The sequence below is a fragment of the Salvelinus fontinalis genome, chromosome 30 (assembly GCF_029448725.1).
Source record: "Salvelinus fontinalis isolate EN_2023a chromosome 30, ASM2944872v1, whole genome shotgun sequence".
NCBI lineage: Eukaryota > Metazoa > Chordata > Actinopteri > Salmoniformes > Salmonidae > Salvelinus > Salvelinus fontinalis.
In genome coordinates, this window is record NC_074694.1 from 35,793,528 (window position 1) to 35,816,820 (window position 23,293).

Genomic DNA, 23,293 nt, shown 5'->3' on the forward strand with positions numbered 1-23,293 from the left:
GCTCCCCATCCAACCTTACATAGCTTGAGAGGATCTACAGAGAAGAATGGAAGAAACTCCCCTAGTACAGGTGTGCCAAGCTTGTAGCGTCATACCCAAGAAGACTCAAGGCTGTAATCTCTGCCAAGGTGCTTCAACAAAGCACTGAGTAAAGGGTCTGAATACTTATGTAAATGTAATATTTCAGTTTTTTATTTTAAATAAATTAGCAAAAAAACAAAACGTGCTTTGTCATTATAGTGTATTGTCTGTAGATTGATGAGGGGGGGAAACGATTTTATCAATTTTAGAATAAGGCTGTAACCTAACAAAATGTGGATATTTTTTTGGGGGGGGGGGGGTCAAATAACATCAGTGATCTATCTTCAGGTCAGAGCTCTAGAAATATGCTGCGTTCAATACAACAAGGGACTGAGAACTAGGAACTCAGAAATGTCCGATTTGATTGTGTTCAAGACAGCTGGACTCGAAAAAAAACGAACTCCGACTGGTAAAAATCATTTTGAACTATCATCCAACTTGGAATTCCATTTCGGCTGACCTGAAAATCACTTTCCGACCTGAAAATCTACATCCAAAGTAGGCTAACACATTTAGGGTGTGGTTTGTTGGATTATTTAATGATTCGGATTATTATTTTTTTCCGCTGTGTTTAATGACGGTTTTCGCGAAGATACATTTGCCTACACAAACTGTATTAGGCTAAAGTTGGTCTATTGCGATGCTAATCTTAAGAAGTTAGAATAGGCAACAAGTGTGAGTAAGCATTTTGCATTAAGGTAAGACAAAGCACAACATCACCATGGAAAGGGTGGGTTTATCATTGTGCCACATATGTTCATTAGAATAGAGATAAATGATAAATCTGGAAAGCCATGCAGTAATCATGAACGTGGGCATGATGATGTTACAGTTACAGGTCCTTAATTCATCCAGAGTGAACCACACTTGAATTATTCAAATCTTAATTCAATTATGCTGGATCGTCTTTTAAATAGGCTCATGTTGTTTACACGCAGCTCCATCACAGCACATACATGTTTTGGAGAAAGCACACGTGTAGTTGGCGAAAGTTGGAGCTAGAAATATACTGAATAGAGCAGATGTGATTCCTTATTGTACATGTCAGAGAGGTGTAACAGTATAACTTTAAACCGTCCCCTCGCCCCGACACGGGCGCGAACCAGGGACCCTCTGCACACATCGACAACAGTCACCCACGAAGCAGCGTTACCCATCGCTCCACAAAAGCCACGGCCCTTGCAAAGCAAGGGGCAACACTACTTAAGTCTCAGAGCAAGTGACGTAACTGATTGAAATGCTACTAGCGCGTACCCGCTAACTAGCTAGCCATTTCACATCCGTTACACTCACCCCCCTTTCAACCTCCTCCTTTTTCCGCAGCAACCAGTGATCCGGGTCAACAGCATCAATGTAACAGTATAACTTTAAACCGTCCCCTCGCCCCGACACGGGCGCGAACCAGGGACCCTCTGCACACATCGACAACAGTCACCCACGAAGCAGCGTTACCCATCGCTCCACAAAAGCCACGGCCCTTGCAAAGCAAGGGGCAACACTACTTAAGTCTCAGAGCAAGTGACGTAACTGATTGAAATGCTACTAGCGCGTACCCGCTAACTAGCTAGCCATTTCACATCCGTTACAGAGGCATATTTGTTCTAAAGAGCCTATTTCTATCTGAACGTTTCAAAACGCCCAGCAGGTACCACAATGTAGCCTACGCCCTCTGGCGAAGGAGTTTGATTATTACACCACACTTATTTCCAATCTATTTTAATCTATTTTAATCAGAATCATATCTGGTGACAATTCCGAATGCACTGTTGAGTAATTGTATGTCCAAAATCAATTGTTTTTCTATAAGCTTAATTATTGGACAAATTGTAATGAAATAGCTTCTTGTTGGTTATTCTGTAGATGTTTGTATTTCTTTTTTCAACCCCACGTTTTTATGATGGCATTGTGTCAAGCGCCGCTGTGGTGTGTGCGCCATGAATAATCTTATGAATTTACAGGATGCAAATGCTGTTGCCGGTGTCGAAGCTGTAGGGAATTTTCTCTTTTGTCCAGTAGTGGATTTTCCTCCACCCCGTGTAGTAGGACACATCCCTTCATAGCGACCACGGCTGCTGTCACCAACACCACAGCGCCGATGCTATCATAGGAGGACTGGATGACAATCTCTTTCGCCTATTAGGACATTGGATTTGAAAGACAGCTATCAGCCATTTTAACGTCGGTAAATTTACGCTCTTTCTATCCCTTTTCATTTTGAACAATGCCTTCATGAAGTAGGTTTACAAAAGCTAAATACGCCAGGTTTGGATAAGATAACAGTGACTTTTATTGACGCCAGTTTCCTGCTTTCGCACTCAATTCTAGCGTGTGACGACAGGGATGCGGAGTTTGGGGAAAGCAAATAAACTGGTTCGCATTTTGAACTATTTACAGGATTTATCAGTCTACTGCACGCTAAACTGTTACATCAAATAGTTTCTTTAATTTTCCAGAACCTACACGCAGTAGCCAGTGATTGTGTTTTTATTAGGGAGTGAGTATCATTCATAAGCCCCCCTTAAATTTCCTGATGTGGCAAAGCTGGTGAAATAACCAGAAATCGGTTTTAAATCACAAACAAGAGGTCGAATAGAAGGTCCTATATGGCTACATGGAATCTGGAACTATAAATTCAGTGTAGATAAAGTGATGATGATGTTATTGTACAGATACAATGTTGCTGATGGGCCACATTCCCAATGTTGACATGTAGGCAGTGATTTTCTCATTTTGTTGACACATGGCTATCAAAAGAAGTTGTACTACTAGCTAGTGCCAGGTGCATCAGCTTAGCAAAGCATACAGGAAGCACACAGACAAGTCTCAGTTTGAGAGAGGTAAGTTACAATGTTCATTCAATGTTTCATTTAGTTTCATATGAATAGTTACCTACTTTCTATGTATATAAATTCACTGTGACTTTTGTTATTAAAATAATGCTATGCTACTGTTATAATGGGTATTAGTTAAGATGGTCCATTATATCAGTAGTCAAACTAATACGGTGACTCAAATATAGTAGGCTGCCCTACAATGCAAGCACATGCCATAAACCATTTTTTTTGTTTCCTGAATCTGTCAGAAGTCATATCTTAAAATAGCCTACCATTTTTGAATGGTGCATTTATTGTGCAAATTCAATTGAAGGAAAGACTCAAATCATTTTGATGGAAATACAGGTTCATTCAGAAAATGGGACATGTCAATAAAATGTGTTCTGTTGACTTGACATCTTAGGTATGTTGTAAAACAACTTTTAGCTTTCTACGCCTTTCCATTCTCAAGCAACATTTTAATTATGTTGGTTTGTTGTCCTTACTGTACTGTATCATAGAAAATAGTACTAACAGAGTAGAACACTCCTGATTGGGTCTTTCTCACAACTCACATTTGACCAAAAAAAGCATAATTTTTCAGGAAGTATCATTTTTCACGAAATGTCCTCCTTAAATCACTGAGATTAGGATCTGTACTTATCTATTTCATAATTATTATACGTTTTTTTTAATCCGATATTATGCATTTTACCACAATCGATGCAAAAATTCTCATTCTTGCAATAGTTTAAAAGTCCCAAAAAGTAATAAACACGTTTTTTTTTGTACCCCCTTTTTCTCCGCTATTTCGATTTTGTCTTCTCGCTTTAACTCCCCAATGAGCTCGGGAGGCAAAGGTCGAGTCATGCGTCCTCCAAAATATGACTTGCCAAACCGCGCTTCTTAACACCCGCCCGGAAGCCAGACGCGCCAATGTGTCAGAGGAAACACCGTTCAACTGACGACGAGGTCAGCCTGCAGGCACTCGGCCTGCCATAAGGAGTAGCTAGAGCGTGATGAGCCAAGTAAAGCCCCCCCGGCCAGGCAAAACACATTTTTCACAAAAATTACCCCAAAAAACACAAGAAATGGATGATCAAGCTTTTTAAAGTTTCTAAAACAATACATGTATTACTAGTGAGAAGCAATGTGGTATGTTGTTTAAGTACATTTTTTGTGAACTGAGTCTTTTAAACAAAATATCACAGATGAGACAAAACTGTTCACCTGTCCCTTTAAGTGCGGGATGTTACCGTGGTAACGCGACTCGAGTCATGTTTGTGCCTGTGAGATTGAGAGTCTGACTAGTCACTACATTGTCTTCTCATCCCTAACATTTGAAACTCATAACTTTGAAAAACAACCTAGTTTGTGAACAAAGCAATGTAAATAGCCAAGAAACACAAGGACAAAGTCTCACTTAAGTAGACTTTCGTTTCAAGTAAATTAGACCAACTTTTATACCCGTGCCAGCGCTACTAAAAATAAAATATTTACTCAGTTCATCAGGTGTGCCACAGCCCCCAGCCAGGCAATGTTGCAGCGCTGTGTGGGTTAAAGACGCTGCATGATCAATCTGACATCTGTATGGGCCTTGCAGCATTTACGATGATATGGCCTCTGCACGAGTCATGGCATTCATACTTCTTGCGCTCCACCGAGAAACGCAGAGCTGTTGTTTAGGAAGTGAGTTTGTGTTTATACAGGACCTCTCGCCCTCACCTTCCAACCAATCATGTTAATGCGGAGCTGTACTGAGCCCTCCACGCTCTACATTTTTTTAGAAGTGCATGGCGATGTGGTACGGAGCTCAATTTGGCCTCTGTGTGCCATACTGGCGCCTCCGACCACGTTTTCAGATCAAGCATAAATTGTCTCTTACCTGCCAATGCCAAAATCTACCTTCATTTGACTGGTGGTGGGTGTTTATTTTAGGCCCTGTTAAAAACGAACTTGTCATTTAGAAAACAGCCTATGTGGGGTTAATATGAGTCAGTAACATTTATTCTACTGTCAAAATGTACTACAAAGTGTAAATAGGATAATTTTGTTCATAAAATCAGTCTTGTCCAAAACAGAGTTTTGTGAGACTTGTGGTCATTACTGCATCACAACGTAAATGAAGGTTGGGTTTGTTTCAGCCCTATCCACATGCCCACAACTGGCAGCAGCAAGTAATCATACATTCGGAGTGCAGCTGCTCCTGACCAGATCAAAATGCCTGTGGTAAATTTGGGTTGACTTTGGATAGCCATATAAGGCTAGTTTGGGACCATCTGTAAATTACACAACGTCCATGGGATAATATGTTAAAATTCCAACAGCTCCAAATTTCAATGACTTAAAGACCTCAAACCTACTATACATTGTAGAAATGTATTTACAAATTGAAAGTGTTTCATGAGAAGTTGTGCAACATAAAAATATTGTCTCATTTGCATTGTGTAGTTTATTGATGTCCCTAACTAGCCGGAGATAGGCTATCCAAAGTCAAACCAATTTTGCCAACCTCTCACATCAGCTGGAAAAGATTATTTGCCTAACTCTTTCCACCTGCGAACACAAGACACGAGACACCAACATCAAACCACACCCCGAAACCAACTCACATTTGAAATCAGTAATGGGCACTAGCATTTCTTAATTAACCAAATCTAAAACGAGGCCAAATCAGGAATGCAGTCGCCCTTTAATGCAATTGACTAAAATACCCCTTCAGTGTAAGTATAAGTACTGTAATTACATGCATGTTTTTTCAAAAGTGGATTTGAACGTAACACAGTGACTGTAAAAAAAAAATATATATATATATTATACAGTACCAGTCAAACGTTTGGACACACCTACTCATTCCAGGGTTTTTCTTTATTTTTACTATATTCTACATTGTAGAATAATAGTGAAGACATCCAAACTATGAAATAACACATCATGTAGTAACCAAAAAAGTGTTAAACAAATGTAAATATATTTTATATTTGAGATTCTTCAAAATAGCCACCCTTTGCCTTGGTGACAGCTGTACAGGTAATATTAGCTTTGTGTAATAGGATTTGGATATTTGTGGTTGTAAGGTATTTTAGATGTATTTCCGAATTGAGTGTGAATGCAAACAGCACAACACATTATGCCTATAAAGTACCTAAATATGTGAGATACTGATCAAAAACTGTCTTGGGATATCAAACAACAGTATAGGTAAGTGTGAAAACAGGTACACGTGTCAAAATGGGGGATATACTGGTGGGGTTGCTCTTTGCTGAAACATTAACTGCCGATTGTGGTTTAAAGTAAGTTAAATGTTTTTTATACACCCCGTATTTCTTGACAAACCTTACTTAATCAAATAACTGTTCTTTTACAAAAAATCTGTACAATCAGTTTATTAAGGAGTGGTCCTAGTAAATAAATAAAGGTACCAACACGCCCCCCCCATTGACTATACATTAGAATTAGCTTATTATCATTCCCGAAATTACTGTTATCATTACCAAAACGGACCTAAATATGATGTGGTAATGAGAAATGTGTGTATCGGTTATGAGAGGCACATAGCTCAATTTTCATATTATAGGAGACAGCAATTATGAGTCAGCAAACAATTGACCACATCACTGAAGTCCATTCATGCCAACATTCTGGTAAGGTAATGGTTCTCTGACATTTTACCAATTTTTGCTTTCAAACATTCAACCTCCAGCTGCATACCCCCTCTAGCACCAGGGCCAGTGCACTCTCAAATGTTGTTTTTTGCCATCATTGTAATCCTGCCATACACACACACTATACGATACATTTTATTAAACATAAGAATGAGTGTGAGTTTTTGTCACAAACCAGCTCGTGGGAAGTGATAAAGAGCTCTTATAGGACCAGGGCACAAATAATAATAATCAATAATTTTGCTCTTTATTTAAACACCATACAAATATAACACAGTATTTGTTCATCAAAAATTGTGAATAACTCACCACAGGTTAATGAGGAGGGTGTGCTTGAAAGGATGCACATAACTCTGCAATGTTGGGTTGTATTGGAGAGAGTCTCAGTCTTAAATCATTTTCCACACTCAGTCTGTGCCTGTATTTAGTTTTCATGCTAGTGGTTGCAAAGTGCATCAGTGTCTTAACAGCCGATTTGCCAAGGCAGGATACTCTGAGCGCAGCCCAATCCAGAAACCTGGCAGTGGCGTCTGATTAAATAACATTTTCACAGTACCGCAGGTTGCAATTTCGATGAGGCTCTCTTGTTCAGATATCGTAAGTGGACTGGAGGCAGGGCATGAAAGGGATAACGAATCCAGTTGTTTGTGTCATCCATTTCGGGAAAGTACCTGTGTAATTGCGCACCCAACTCACTCAGGTGCTTCGCTATATCACATTTGACATTGTCCGTAAGCTTGAGTTAATTTGCTCACACCTGTGTGTTGTTCTTGTTAATGCAGACAGAGAAGAGCTTCAACCTCTTAATCATAGCCTCAATTTTGTCCCGCACATTGAATATAGTTGCAGAGAGTTCCTGTAATCCTAGATAAAGATCATTCAGGAGAGAAAAACTTCACCCAGATAGGCCAGTCATGTGAGAAACTCGTCATCCTGCAAGCGGTCAGACAAGTGAAAATTATGGTCAGTAAAGAGGACTTTAAGTTCGTCTCTCAATTGCCCCTTGATAACAAGCGCACTTCTGTATGTTGTAAAAGCGTTACATGGCCATATCATTGCATAGTGCAGAAAATACATGAGAGTTCAGGGGCCTTGTTTTAACAAAGGGAACCATTTTCACTGTAGTGTCCAAAACGTATTTCAAGCTGTCAGGCTTTCCCTTGGTAGCAAGAGCCTCTCGGTGGATGCTGCAGTTTACCCAAATGGCGTCGGGAGCAACTGCTTGCACGCGTGTCACCACTCCACTATGTCTCCCTGTCATGGCTTTTGCAGCATCAGTACAGATACCAGCACATCTTGACCACCAAAGTCCATTTGGTTGTCCAGCTGTCCAGTACTTAAAAATATCCTCTCCTGTTGTCCTTGTTTCCAGTGGTTTGCAGAAGAGGATGTCTTCCTTAATTGACCCCCATAAACGTAACGGACATATCCCAGGAGCTGTGCCAGGCCCGCCACGTCTGTTGACTCATCCAGCTGTAACACATAGAATTCACTGGCTTGTATGCGAAGCAGTAATTGTTTCAAAACATCTCCTGCCATGTCACTGATGCGTCGTGAAACAGTGTTGTTTGATGGAGACATTGTATTGTTTTTTTGGCTTTTCCCCCAACATTGTCCCAGCCATATCCATGGCAGCAGGAAGAATTAAGTCCTCCACACTAGTATGGGGCTTGTCTGTCCTAGCCACTCGGTAGCTCACCATATAAGACACTTCTAGCCCCTTCTTATTAATGGTATCTGCTGCTTTTATACATGTCTTAATACTCGAAGTCGTCTTAATTCATGCTCAAAAAACTCCTGTGGCTTATTTTTCAAATTGTTATGTTTTGTTTCTGAATGTCTGCGCAAGAGTGAAGGTTTCATCGAGTTGTGTTGTGAGATAGTACTTTTGCACATATAACACACTGTGGCTGAGGAAAGGCACTTTGTGCCTCTTTGAAGGCCCAATGTCCCTGTCTGTTTTTTCGGTGCTTTCCCAGGAAAGGGGGCAGTAGCTCTTTGGCTGCATCAGATTCACAACTGTCAGTGTCCATGCTAGCTAGGTTAACAACAAATGTAGAATTACTGATGCTCAATTACTGATACTCATTGGATGTGCTTGAGGAAGCAGAACAACTTGTGTCATCGACAGGTGCAGGTGTAGTACTGCTGGTAGTAGCTGGTATGTGTCTATAAATGGATTGTTTGAAAATGTGAAGAATCCTTTTTTATTTTATTATGTGAATCACATTTTTATTTGGCGTACCCCCGACGGCATTGCGCGCACCCCAGTTTGGGAATACCTGCTTTAGATGATGCATCATGCATGGGTGAATACAACTTTATTTAAAAACTAATTGGAGTTTTTACAGTGTTACGTAATTAGGCACGTCTACAGACACTGTGTTGTTACATAATACATCTAACAGTTTAATGTAAAATTCAACTAAAATACAATTTTTGTGAGTTAAGGACAAACTACAGCAACATATTTTGTTTTATAAAAATATGTTAGGCTTTCTAAAGTAAAATTGACCCGAGAATTTAATCCAGACACATTTCGGTAATGAGAATTTGGGGTGAGAATGTACAAAATGCAGGCTAAAATATTGTACATTTATTGAAAATAAGACACATTGCCAAAAACTAGAAATCTAGTTGATTTTTCATGCATTAAGTTAGTCATGCTGTGTTCATGATCTGTGAGTGACTGAAGGCTTTCATGTCTCCTGTAATTGTATTTGAATCAGTGAAGGTCGTTCCCATCTGCTTGAGCATTACTGCTTCTTGCAGAGAAAGTAGGAATCCAAACACATGAATGGTGAAATTTTCCATATTCATCATCTCCAGCAAAACCCCAATGTCAATGTACAGTCGTGGCCAAAAGTTTTGAGAATGACACAAATATTAATTTTCACAAAGTCTGCTTCCTTGAGTTGTGTGATGGCAATTTGCATATACTCCAGAATGTTATGAAGAGTGATCAGATGAAATGCAATTAATTGCAAAGTCTCTCTTTGCCATGCAAATGAACTGAATCCCCCAAAAACATTTCCACTGCATTTCAGCCCTGCCACGAAAGGACCAGCTGACATCATGTCAGTGATTCTCTCGTTAACACAGGTGTGAGTGTTGACGAGGACAAGGCTGGAGATCAGTCTGTCATGCTGATTGAGTTTGAATAACAGACTGGACGCTTCAAAAGGAGGGTGGTGCTTGGAATCATTGTTCTTCCCTGTCAATCATGGTTACCTGCAAGGAAACACGTGCCGTCATCATTTGCTTTGCACAAAAAGGGCTTCACAGGCAAGGATATTGCTGCCAGTAAGATTGCACCTAAATCAACCATTTATCGGATCATCAAGAACTTCAAGGAGAGCGGTTCAATTGTTGTGAAGAAGGCTTCAGGGCACCCAAGAAAGTCCAGCAAGCGCCAGGACCGTCTCCTAAAGTTGATTCAGCTGCGGGCTCGGGGCACCACCAGTACAGAGCTTGCTCAGGAATGGTAGCAGACAGGTGTGAGTGCAGCGAAGACTTTTGGAGGATGGCCTGGTGTCAGGAAGGGCAGCAAAGAAGCGACTTATCTCCAGGAAAAACATCAGGGACAGACTGATATTCTGCAAAAGGTCAGGTATTGGACTACTGAGGACTGGGGTAAAGTCATTTTCTCTGATAAATCCCCTTTCCGATTGTTTGGAGCATCCGGAAAAAAGCTTGTCCGGAGAAGACAAGGTGAGCGCTACCATCAGTCCTGTGTCATGCCAACATTAAAGCATCCTGAGACCATTCATGTGTGGGGTTGCTTCTCAGCCAAGGGAGGGGGCTCACTCACAATTTTGCCTAAGAACACAGCCATGAATAAAGAATGGTACCTACACATCCTCCGAGAGCAACTTCTCCCAACCATCCAGGAACAGTTTGGTGACGAACAATGCCTTTTCCAGCCTGGTGGAGCACCTTGCCATAAGGCAAAAGTGATAACTAAGTGGCTCAGGGAACAAATATTTTGGGTCCATGGCTCCCAGACCTTAACTCCCCAAACCTTAATCCCATTGAGAACTTGTGGTCAATCCTCAAGAGGCTGGTGGACAAACAAAAACTCACAAATTCTGACAAACTCCAAGCATTGATTATGCAAGAATGGGCTGCCATCAGTCAGGATGTGGCCCAGAAGTTAATTGACAGCATGCCAGGGCGGATTGCAGAGGTCTTGAAAAAGAAGGGTCAACACTGCAAAAATTGACTCTTTGCATCAATTTCATGTAATTCTCAATAAAAGCCTTTGACACGTATGAAATGCTTGTAATTATACTTCAGTATTCCATAGTAACATCTGACAAAAATATCTAAAGACACTGAAGCAGAAAACTTTGTGGAAATTAATATTTGTGTCATTCTCAAAACTTTTGGCCACGACTGTACACTACCGTTCAAAGGTTTGGGGTGAAAATATTTCAGAATTCTAACCACCTTTTTAAAAATATATTATTAAATACAATTATTAACTGCAGAAATATGGTAATTTTACAGTCACTGACTTGAAGTATTTTTTTTTCCCCTTCACATTAAAGTCAGCCTCAAGCAGTGTTAATTACACCTAGATTTCACACCATGTTCCCATTTTGTACTGTACACGATGGGTTTCCAAGGCAGCATCAAGCAGACTATCACTGCATATCACTGAGGAATGGAAAGGGTTTGAATGCATGGCAACATCTTGCTTTTCAATCTGTTGCAGTATCATAGTAATATTTGGATTGAAGAATAGAGGGAACCCAGATGATTAAATGCACTGCTGAAATATGCTAATTGACCAAGCTAGATAAAGCCCCATCAAGGATTTCATCTCAGCAAAATATGTCCATGACTCACCCTATTTTGCTGCTTGGTTACAAGCTGTCATAGCAACAGTAGCACATTTTCTGGGAGGCATGTTGAGCTATTTTGAAAAACCTGTTAGAATTTGATTGAGAGGCTGCTTTTGGAAGCTCTTGTGCTATGAAATAACAGAGAAACTATACGGCTGAAAAAGCGAAACAAATCCAATAGCCATACTTGTCATTCAAGTCAGGTTATAAGCCAAGCTCTTGACCATTTATATGACTACTACCGAGGGTAAGCTGTCTCTGTGGACAACATGAATGTGTCTCTCTCAGTGAGAGGAAACTTTATCGATCCAATGGTATCATTACACAGCAGAGTCATGGCCATTAGCCAAGCTAAGGTTTCGCTCCTCTCGTCTCCAGTGGGCTATAATCTTGGGAGATGACAGATGGACACATTGGGAAGATTGGAACCTGTGACCCTGCAGTCTAAAGACACCATGGAGCAAGGCTTCAGCTTCAGCTTCAGCACACTGGTGAGTCTTGTCAGTCAGCGGTGAGGGTACTTAGGGTGGGAGGGTGGGGGGGGGGGGGGGGTAGGCAGGGAGGGGTGAGCTGTGTGTGGAGTGGGATAGGTAGAGGAAGAGGCAGTGTGAAAGGAGGAGCTAGAGGGCTCTTGTCTTGGTAATCAAAGGATTCAAGGTTAGTATAGGAAGGCTGATGGAAGGCTGGGGTGAATTGAGTTTACTCTGTAGCGGGTGTTTATGAGGGTCTGGGAAGGCGTGTGTGTGGGCTGTATTGACTTCTTCTGTAGAGTGGGGGAGGGGGGGGGGGGGGTTAGTGGGTCTGGGGTGGTCCACTCCAACATTTTCCTCTGACTCACTCCCATTAGTATTCCCACTGCAGCTGCTCTGTCATTCAGACTCATCTCTTCATTCAGGGCCATCCCTCCATCCTGCGTTGGGAGAGATGGATGGAAGAAGAGAAGGAGGGATAGAGCGGATGTTAGCCTCTTCAGACTTTACTTCCGCTGCTCTTGAATAGATGATTAGACAAAGGAGATGTTATTATCAAACCCTCAAAAGAGAGAGCGCTCATGCCTGCTTCAACTGTCACTGCCAAAAGGATGTCAAAATTTGATACTTTGAGTGTCCAAACACTTCCCCCATTATTTTGCCCGTTATGTTCTGCGAGCAATGGTTCTGTCTGCAGTCTTCGTCAATTTCCCCCTGTGGAGTCCAGTAGAATCTTGATAAGACGCCCACATTCAGTAGTAACCTTATAGGAACTCTGCAGCAGCAGTGTCCAGTGTGTACTGTGCTGTGCTCATTAGTATGGTGCAGAGCAAGGCCGTTCAGGCCAAAGCGGGGGCTAGCATAGCAGCGGGCTCAGAGGAAGCAGGCTTCCGATCAGCTCCCCCCTCAATCCCCCCAACCCCCGCCCACTGAACCTGCACTGGCTGCCCTGTCCCAGTGAAGGATGAACAGTGATGATGTTGTCTGGTCATGTGACCACCTGGAGAGGGAGGGCTGGGAGACTACTGAGGGAGACAGCCCATGCTGATGCTAGCTGTTGTTTCAGAAGAAGCTACAGTAGTACTGCTGCTAGGGGTGATAGTGTTGCTGTGTCAGACTGTTGGCCTTAGGGTTTTTCTGGTACTGATGCAATGTTAGTGATGCATGTGTTGTTTTAGGCCCTGGGGTGTAGAAAGAGGTGTTCTAATGCTGGTGTTGATAACCAGGTTGACTTAGTCCTATCCTAACCTTATCCATTAGATGGGAAAATGCAATAATAGCCTTTGATCAGTTTCTAGGGACATCTACTACACTCCGATGCTTGTACTTTGACTCCTAAGTTGACCTCTATGACTGCTCTGCCCGTGTCCTCTCGGACTCTGACCCTGGTGTTTGAACGTTGATCTCTGATCCCGGTGACCTTTGACCACCAACAGAAGAAGCTGGCGGCCGAGCCGGACCACACGGACGTGAGCCTGACGGCGGCAGAGCGCGTGCGGGCCCTGAGCAAGATGGGCTGCAGCATCGAGATCAACGAAGAGATCACGCCACGCCGCTACTTCCGGTCCGGGGTGGAGATGGAGCACATGGCCGCCGTGTACCTGGAGGAGGGCAGCCTGGAGAATGCCTACGTCCTCTACAACAAGTTCATCACGTAAGGAGAGAGAGACAGTATCTTATACCTGTGTCTAGACTAGGGCCAATGATAGCCCAAAGGTATGCTAGTACTACACTCTATGTCCAATGTAATAATGGCAGATCAAGTACAGTATCTGATGATTAATGCACTACTGTAATCTGTCTAACCACCCACTATCTCTCTGTTGTGTTCTAGTCTGTTTGTCGAGAAACTCCCCAGCCATCGAGACTACCAGCAGTGCAGTGTGCCTGAGAAACAGGTGATAATAAAGGTAAGCCCTTGGGCTTCTGTTTTAAGTGGACCCATGTGGTGCTCAGCCCTGCGGAAAGCTCATTAACATCAGGGCTTATTAGCCTAGCTGGAGGGATGGAGAGAGGTGTCGAGGGATGGAGAGAGGAGTGGCAGGGTGGTACGAGGGCCCTGTCTGTCTGGCTGAGTGGTAGGCTACTTAGTGGGTGCCTCATACTTAGTGGGGGGGGGGGGGGGGGGGGGGTTCAGGTCTGCTTTAATTTAAGTGATGTATGTAAAGGTAAGCGAGTCCAAGGTCAGCTCAGGAACAGCACGAGTTTAGAAAGGGCTGTAGATAACCTTTTGTGGACAAACAATAGAAGCGCCACTACGATCTATTAAGAACTTTGAAATGGTAGATGAATGGCTCATCGTTTTTTTGTTCTTCATGTAATGATTTGGCCCACTCGTATTGACCATTGGAGCTGCAAAGTACCACGGCTAGTGGAAGAAAGTAAGTCCCTGCCTGCACTCACACAGTTGATTTTATTCTCAGAAGTTGCAAGATGTCGCATTTCCGCGGAAAGATCAATTGAAGAAGCTCCTCCACGAGAAGTACAACAAGGAACATACAGAGTATCTCAAAAGTCAGGTAAGGTTTAGCACCCAAACCTTTCGTGACATTCCTTGAGATTAGCTAGGAGACTGGCTGGGAGCACAATGTGTGGCTCTAAGCCCAGTGCTAGTGTGCAACGCCTGTTCATATTAGTTACAGTGTGGTATTTGTATCACTTGTTCGGCGAATGTGAATGCCTCAATGCAGCAGTTTGTAGTTACATTTGTAGTTTGCGATAAGTAGTGATGAGGAATGTTTAGGAGTAAGATCATGTATATCAACAAATTGTACTAATATTAAAATGGCACAGATCTGAAGTGTGTCTGCATCTTTGGTTTGTGCGTGCACGTGCGTGTTCATGTGTGCACTCGTTCGTATGCGTGTGCAGAGCCAGGCGGTGGTGGCGGATTGCTGCGGCCAGCAGCTGCAGAAGATGTCTCTGGTTGAGCAGGAGAGGCAGAGGGTGGCGCAGCTGCGCAGGATGCAGATGGAGTCGGAGCAGTTCCGCTACTTCGAGGAGCAACTGCGCAGACAGGAGCTGGCCAATCGCAGAGACGAGGCGGCCGCTAAAGTGCCTGAACAAACGGACGGCTCCTGCCTGTCCCACTCCTCCAAGAACCATGTTCGTCTCGACCCAAACCGCAATAAACAGCTTCTCCCCAGCAGCAAGCCAGCAGTTACACTGGCTGGCGTACATAGTGAGTGTCCTGCTCCCATTAGTATATAACATCTAGGTTCTATATTTTCGATTGAGTGATTGTTACTCAGAGACTATCCATTAGTAAGGTAATGGGGAAGTCAATAATGAGGTATATTAACAGATGGTGTATATATTTGAGCTGGTTAGTCACTGTTGATTCATGTTTTTGTGTTGCATGAGTCACACTGATGGACATCCTGTTATTGTTGTTACACATACTGTGCTTAAGTGTGGTGTGTGTGTGTGTGTGTGTGTGTGTGTCCATACAGATCAACGGGTTGAGGGCCTGAGGCGGGTGGGCATTCCTAGAGACCTGACCTACAGGTTTTTACTGCTAGCCGACAGTAACACAGCCAGGGGAATAGAGACATGCGGGGTACTCTGTGGAAAACTGGTAAGACATGCTCTGCTCTGCGCACAAACATTGATCGATTTTATTTGTCGACAAACTGCCAGTTTCTTTGGGGAAAGTCAAACTTGCCAGGCTGCTGTTTACCTTATCTAAGCAAACTGTCGGAGACACCATTTTTACTCAGTGCCGTTCCATCTGCAAACAATAGTTATGTCGAGTAGGAGGAGAGCGTTGCCAATGTAAGGTGTTCAAAGTTGATTGTAGTTGCTACAGTATTTGCTCTCATTTTATGATGTACTGTATGTCATGTGCATGCTTCAGATTGTTGTGTGTAGGTGGGTGTGCTAAATCCTGCAAAATAGCAACAACAGCACCTCAGTGCCAATAGACTTATGCACAGTTATTAGCGACTATGTTGTGCATTGTAATGCATTAACTCATAGGAAGTGTTACCTTTGTCTCTTCCAGACTCAAAACGAGTTCATGCTGACCCATGTGGTGGTGCCCAAACAGTCAGCCGGCCCAGACTACTGTGATATGGAGAACGTGGAGGAGCTCTTTAGTTTCCAGGACCACCACAACCTACTGACTCTGGGCTGGATCCATGTGAGTCGACACTACACACACACCTCCACACATACAGTTGAAGTCGGAAGTTTGATACACCTTAGCCAAATACATTTAAACTCAGTTTTTCACAATTCCTGACATTTAATCCTAGTAAAAATCCCCTGTCTTAGGTCAGTTAGGATCACCACTTTATTTTAAGAATGAGAAATGTCAGAATAATAGTAGAGAGAATGATTTATTTCAGCTTTTATTTCTTTCATCACATTCCCAGTGGGTCAGAAGTTTACATACACTCAATTAGTATTTGGTAGCATTGCCATTAAATTGTTTAACTTTGGTCAAACTTTGTTGGAAAAATTACTTGTGTCATGCACAAAGTAGATGTCCTAACCGACTTGCCAAAACTATAATTTGTTAACAAGAAATTTGTGGAGTGGTTGAAAAACAAGTTTTAATGACTCCAACCTAAGTGTATGTAAACTTCCGACTTCAACTGTATGCGCAAGCGCACACACACATGTACACACACAGATGCACTCAAACATGCACATATACACATACATACACACTTATGCACTCACATACACACACGCACACACACACACACAGAACCATGTGCGCGCACACTTACCCACCCCCACCCTTTAATTTGCATAATCAAATATCACCATAGAAACCAGGTCCATTGGTTCAGATGTCAAAGTTAATCATAGACCTGCCTTCTGAGTCTGTGCCAGGGATGTTTCTAGGAGTTGAGGACATTGGGAGCTTAGCCCAAAACCAGAGGGGGCATCCTCCCCCGGAAGAAGACATTTTTTTATTTCAACAGCATAAATGCATCAATCTGGTACACTTTGAGATAAACATTGAGAGATTTATTAAAATACACGAATAATAGAGTACCAGTCAAAAGTTTGGACACACCTACTCATTCAAGGTTTTTTCTTTATTTTTACTATTTTCTACATTGTAGAAAATAAAATGATCCCTTATGGAAAAAAACACGTTTTCATGTGAAGTTAATGTGATAACGTGACAACATGTAAAGCAATTCATAATAGAAAAAAAAACAAGATACCGGTAAAACGGATTGTATCTTTTTGAATGGTTTGGGCTACAGACACACGGTTTTCCCTAAATTAATGATAAAACCATGACAGTCACAAAACTGAGCACTTGCCTAGCGTGTAAGTGATGCGCCGTTTATGGAAACTTATATCAGACTTACAGCCTGCAATTTCGAAATTCTTTGACCATCAAAAGGTTTGGGACTTGACCAAAAACGTTCAGGGCTGCAGCCCCGGGAGCCCAGGTCTAATAACTTCTAACATGGGAGTTACACAGTGGAGGGTCAGACTGAAATCTAGTTCCACTGATTTTGGGGAATAAACATAATCTGCATATATCAGATATAACACCTAACATATTTCTGACACAGTTCCATTATCTCCAACCAACTCTTCTGTTGCTCTCCTCTGCCCTCAGACCCATCCCACCCAGACGGCCTTCCTGTCCAGTGTTGACCTGCATACACACGGCTCCTACCAGCTCATGCTGCCTGAAGCCATCGCCATCGTCTGCTCGCCCAAACACAACGAGTGAGTCCCTGTCCCTGTCTGCTAGAATGAGTAGGCCTGCTGATGCTAACGCTAAAGAAAACCAATCCATGCAATGTGGGTGGTATCAAATTGTTTATTCAGTAGGGAGCAATGTTACCCGGAAATGCGTGATGTAGAACCGACATGAGGATTCTCTGTGATGTGGAAGAATGGGTTGTGTCAGTTCTATACTTAACATCTCTATCTAATTCTACACAGCTCTAAATGTTCTACCTCACTGAATAAGCCTCAGGCATAAGTTCAGAACTCAGATGACTAACCTAATGTAGGCCTTACAGTTGCTTGGCTGGAAGACGCTCTAGTTTTACCAGATGAATGTCATGACTTCCTTTGGCCATGAGCCCTACTGTATATAGACAAGTCCTGTGTCTGTGGTCTGTGTGTTGCAGTACGGGAGTGTTCAGACTCACCAGCTCTGGGATGGGGGAGGTCGCTGGCTGCAGACTGAAGGGCTTTCACCCACACTCCAAGGACCCGCCGCTCTTTAGCGTAAGTAATACACACAGACATCCTCCCAGCAGAGAGAGGCCTCACTGCCTCTGCAGACTCCCTCTTATTCAGCACAGTCACAAATAGAGCTTGTGTGTATTATTGTGTGTGTGTGTGTGTGTGTGTGTTCATGTCGAATCCCCGAGCTGACTAGGTAAAAATCTGTCATTCTGCCCCTGAACAAGGCAGTTAACCCACTGTTCCCCGGTAGGCTGTCATTGTAAATAAGAATTTGTTCTTCACTGACTTGCCTAGATAAATAAAGGTCAAATAACAAATATGTCCCTCTATTCATGGTTGTGCTTCTCCACTGTTGTTGTTAGTTAACCTGAGAATTAAACAAGGCCTTTTCTCTTTTCAGATCTGTAGGCATGTTGTTATAAAGGACTCGAAAACAACAGTGCTGGACCTCCGGTGACAGCGAGGGGAAGACAAGACAACCACAACCATCACTCCTATTTATTTTTTTATTTAACCTTTATTTAACTAGGCAAGTCAGTTCAGAAAATATTCTTATTGACAATGACGGCCTACCGGGGAACCGTGGGTTAACTGCCTTGTTCAGGGGCAGAATGACAGCTCTTTACCTTGTCATCTCGGGGATTCGATCTAGCAACCTTTCGGTTACTGGCCCAACGCTCTAACCACTTAGGCTACCTGCCGGCCCATTTTTACCTTTGTTTACAATGAAGGATTTTGTATTTTTATTTTTTTGTTTTGAGATGAGCTACTGTGAATTGAAACTGCTTTGCAACACAAAGATGTGAGCTATGGAATTGTTCTAATGGTGTTGTTTTATCAACTCTTTATCCACTTTAAGTATGTTTTTTTTTTTGGGGGGGGTGGGGCTTTTTGATAGCTTGGCTTGACAATTTTGGCAGAGGGGAGTTTTTGAGGCAGAGAGTCTTTCTGCTTGTCAGATTTGATGTGAAATTCTCCAGAGAGAACTATTTTAGCACGCAGGCTTACTGTAAATGGCCTTAGGTGTTTCAGTGTGAGAACAACTGGCTGAGAATAAAGTGTGTGTGGGAGCAGGTGTGTGTGTTATATGAATGAATACATGAATGATAGTCTCCCATGACGGTATCCTTACCCTTAACTTTCGCGGTACAGGATACAACAGACAAGACTTGAGAGACACAATTATACAGTATTTACACAATTGGTTACATACGCAGAGATTTAACAAATGAACAATTTTTTTTTTAAACGCAATATAAAATGGACTGATTGAATTGTGATGGCTCTATGTGGTTTAGGAAGTTTCATGTTGTATTTTTAGTCTTACATTTGGCCAGTTGGATTTTAGCCTTGACATTTTTGCATTATTTGTGAGTCTTGATTTATCTTGAAGTGTTGACCTAAAAGAAAAGTGTAACTAATCGAGGTGGAATGTCTTGTGCGGGGAGGAACAAACCGAAGTGCTCAAAGAATTAGTGACTTAAGAAAGTTTTCATGCCCCTTGACTTCTTCAAAATATTGTTGTCACGATCGTGTGGCGGATTGACGGACCAAAATGCAGCAGTTGGAAAATAAGCCATCTTCTTTTATTTTAAAAGATGACAAACAATAAACACGAAACACTTTAACAAAATAACAAAACGACCGTGAAGCTACAAACGTTGTGCACAAACATACAGGCTACAAACGTTCTACATAGACAATTACTCACAACCAATGAGAGCCTATGGCTACCCTAAATAAGGCTCCCAATCAGAGACAACCGAAATCAGCTGTCTCTAATTGGGAACTCATTCAGGCCACCATAGACTCTCCTAGACAACTAAACATACATAGAAAACACTAGACACCTGTACTCCACACAAACCCCTATACTATACAACAACCCATAACCCCTTTACCATATAAACACCCAACACCAACAAAACATAAACATTCCCCATGTCACACCCTGACCTAACTAAAATAATAAAGAAAACCAATAATACTAAGGCCAGGGTGTGACAATTGTTGTTACAGCCTGAATTCAAAATGGATTCAATAGATTTGTGTCACCCATCTATAAACAATACCCCATAATGACAAAGTGAAAACGGAAAAGAAATTGCGACGGTATTGAAAAAAATATAAAAAATATATATATAATTTACATAAGTATTCACAGAGCTGAGTCAATACTTTGTATCGCGATTTGTATCGCGATTACAGCTTTGTGTTGTCTTGGGTATGTCTGTATCACCTTTGCACATCTAGATTTGGGGATTTTCTCCCATTATTCCTTGCAGATTTTCTCCAGCTCTGTTAAATTTGTTTTGGAGCGGCATTGAAAAGCAATCTTTCCACAAGTCTTTCCACAGATTTTCAATGGGATTCAAGTCTGGGCTTTGGCTGGGCCACTCAAGGACTTTCACATTCTTGTTCTGAAGCCATTCAAGCGTTGCTTTGGCTGTATGCTTGGTGTCATTGTCCTGTTGGAACGTAAATCTTCACACCAGTCTAAGGTTGTTTGCACTCTGAAGCAGGTTTTCATCAAAGATTTTCCTGTATTTGGCTCCATTCCTTGTTCCCTCTATCCTTACCAGTCTCCCAGTCCATGCCGCTGAAAAGCATCCCCATAGCATGATGCTGCCCCCATCATGCTTCACGGTAGGGCAGGTGTTAGACGGGTGATGAGCTGTGCCTGGTTTTCTCCAGACATAGCGCTTTTCATTCAGGCCAAGTTTGTCTCATCAGACCACAAAATATTTTGCCTTACGCTCTGAGTCGTTCACGTGCCTTTTTTGAACACTCCAAGGGCCTCATAACTGGCTTGTAAATTTTACCTCGAATATTTGCATGCACCATTTCTGAAAAGGGCGCACACACAAAAATATTTAGAATTACTAACTTGCCACATTCCATATATAAGCATGTTTCCCGTTATAAATCAGACCTGAAGTAAAATGTGCACATGAAGGAACATTATAACTCTGCCTGAAAAAAAACACCAATCATTCACCTTTTATGGTGACAATAACTAAGTTATTTTCTGTATACTTTGGAAGTATTGGAATGCCCGTCCTACAGAAGGCTATATTGGTCTGCTAATACAGCACTAGTAAACGCGCAGTGCACTAGGTTTGTGGGGAGAATTATTATTACTATTTTCATACTATAGGCCTACTTACAGTGGTAGCCTATACACCTCAAAGCAAAAATATAAATTGTCTGTTCACCTGTTGAATTCTATTGTATGTTATAAAGCGCGCTCACTTTCGGAAATTATAGCATATCTACTACTGGTGGTAGGCCTAATTAAATGAGAGCTGCGCACGGTAATTTGTTGTATGCCTACTTCGGGAATATGAATTCATCATGGCCAGAAAATCTGAGGAATTTACTCTGCAATGGTTATGATATATATATTGTTTATAAATTTATATATTTTCTACTTGATGAATTTGACATTACCGTATTCAACGTTCTAGAGTACAAAAAATAAAACAAATCGATTTTTACTTTTCTCACTAACGGCAAGTGATAGCATCTGGTAATTGTATATTTAGCTACCCGATTTTGTTGTTCTTATGAATAAGACTGTCATATTTTCCTGCACGAGGCTAGTCTACTTTTGCCTTCTTGCCATACAATACCTCAACCACTAGAAACTGTGCATACGCATGGTCTAAAGTTTGCGAAAGGATAAGCACATTCTCACATTTTTTTTATAATTGCCAACCTTAGCGGGAAAACTGGCATTTTGGGGATTTTTTTGTGCATATAAAGTTTATAAATGAAGCCCCATGTGTGCTGTCATGTGCCTTTTTCTCAGGAGTGGTTTCCATCGTGCCACTCTCCTATAAAGCCCAGATTGGTGAAGTGCTGTAGAGACTGTTGTCCTTCTGGCAGGTTCTGACATCTCAGCCAATAACTTTATATTTCTGTCAGAGTGGTCATTGGGTTCATAATCCTGTCCCTGACCAAGGTCCTTCTTGCCCGGTTGCTCAGTTTGGTAGTTCCATATGTTTGCAATTTCCCAATGATTTCAACACTCTAGAAATTGTTTTATACCCTTCCCCAGATATGCCTCGTCACAATTCTATCTCAGAGATCTATGGACAGTTCCTTGGACTTCATGGTATAGTTTCTGCTCTGACATGCACTGTCAACTGTAAGACCTTCTATACCTTCTATAAATAATCTCCAAACAATTGAACTGGCCACAGGTGGACTCCAATCTAGTTGTAGTGACATCTCAAGGATGATCAAAAGAAATTGGATGCACCTGAGCTCAATTTGGAGTGTCATAGCAAAGGGGTGTGAATAATTATGTAAATGAGATATTTCTGTATTTGTTTTTGAATACATTTGCTACATTTCTAAAAACATGTTTTCCCTTTGTCATTATGGGGTATTGTGTGTAGATGGGTGAGAGAAAAATATATATTTAATACATTTTAAATTCAGGCTGTAACACCAAAATGTGGAATAAGTCAAGGGGTATGAATACTTTCTGAAGGCACCGTATAAGTGAAGACGCATTAGACGCCTTATAAGAGGAGTATATTTTTGCCATCCCAAGGTCCTTGACTACACAGAGCTCAGGTATAAGTTCACTTTCCACCCCCATGAAGCAGTTAACTAGCCTGGTCTCAGACCTGTTTGTGCCGTCTTGCCAACTCATCAGTGTTTGGCTTGACAATGACCGTGGAAGTTAGCGAAACAGCATAAACAGATCTGGGACAAGGCTATCCTTTAACCACCCCTCGCTGTAGAAAATGGAGCTGTCCTTTTTTTACCTTTGGCAGAAGCGGGCATGTATTTATTTACTCTGTACACGCCCTCACAGCAGTGCTGATAATGGCATTATCAGTTGTACAATGTGGTGTTGGACTATTGCTGCAGTGTGATTAACTGTCCCAGTGGTGCTGCACAAACAGGTTATGTTGTAGTGGCTTTATGTTTGGCAATGTGAAAGACAACCAGTCAATGCAGTGACTCTACCACACTTTTCCACTGCCATTTTGGTAATAAAATACACACTGCGTTATCTCCTTGTCCAAGTTGTTGTTTTAACTGCACCTCATGTGTTGTCAAATGTTGTCGTTCTGCGTTTTTTCCCCAAATGAACAGAACCATGTCATCAAGGGAAAGGTATGAGTGAAAACTGGTTATCAAGACAGGACCAGAAATCCAGTTCCTCTGCAATCCATGGCATGAAGTATGTCAGTGTAATTATTTTGTTTGAGAATTAACAAAGGCAA

At 41.9% G+C, this 23,293-nt stretch overlaps 1 protein-coding gene across 4 annotated transcripts; it reads left to right on the plus strand.

Annotated features, from left to right (window-relative positions):
• The first annotated feature begins 373 nt into the window (after positions 1-373).
• Positions 374-23,079, plus strand: LOC129829126 (AMSH-like protease). Of its 4 annotated transcripts, none has more exons than XM_055890678.1 (11): positions 374-579; positions 11,785-11,897; positions 13,313-13,530; positions 13,711-13,786; positions 14,300-14,395; positions 14,748-15,057; positions 15,329-15,453; positions 15,880-16,017; positions 17,467-17,579; positions 17,990-18,089; positions 18,451-23,079. In XM_055890678.1, exons 2-11 carry the CDS (start codon positions 11,811-11,813, stop codon positions 18,505-18,507), a joined length of 1,320 nt encoding a protein of 439 aa, XP_055746653.1. In that variant the 5' UTR covers positions 374-579; positions 11,785-11,810; the 3' UTR covers positions 18,508-23,079. The 4 variants fall into 4 exon arrangements, with proteins under 4 accessions (XP_055746653.1, XP_055746651.1, XP_055746654.1 ...); XM_055890676.1 differs by lacking the exon at positions 374-579 and adding an exon at positions 1,884-2,263; XM_055890677.1 differs by lacking the exon at positions 374-579 and adding an exon at positions 2,270-2,918.
• The last annotated feature ends 214 nt before the right edge of the window (positions 23,080-23,293 follow it).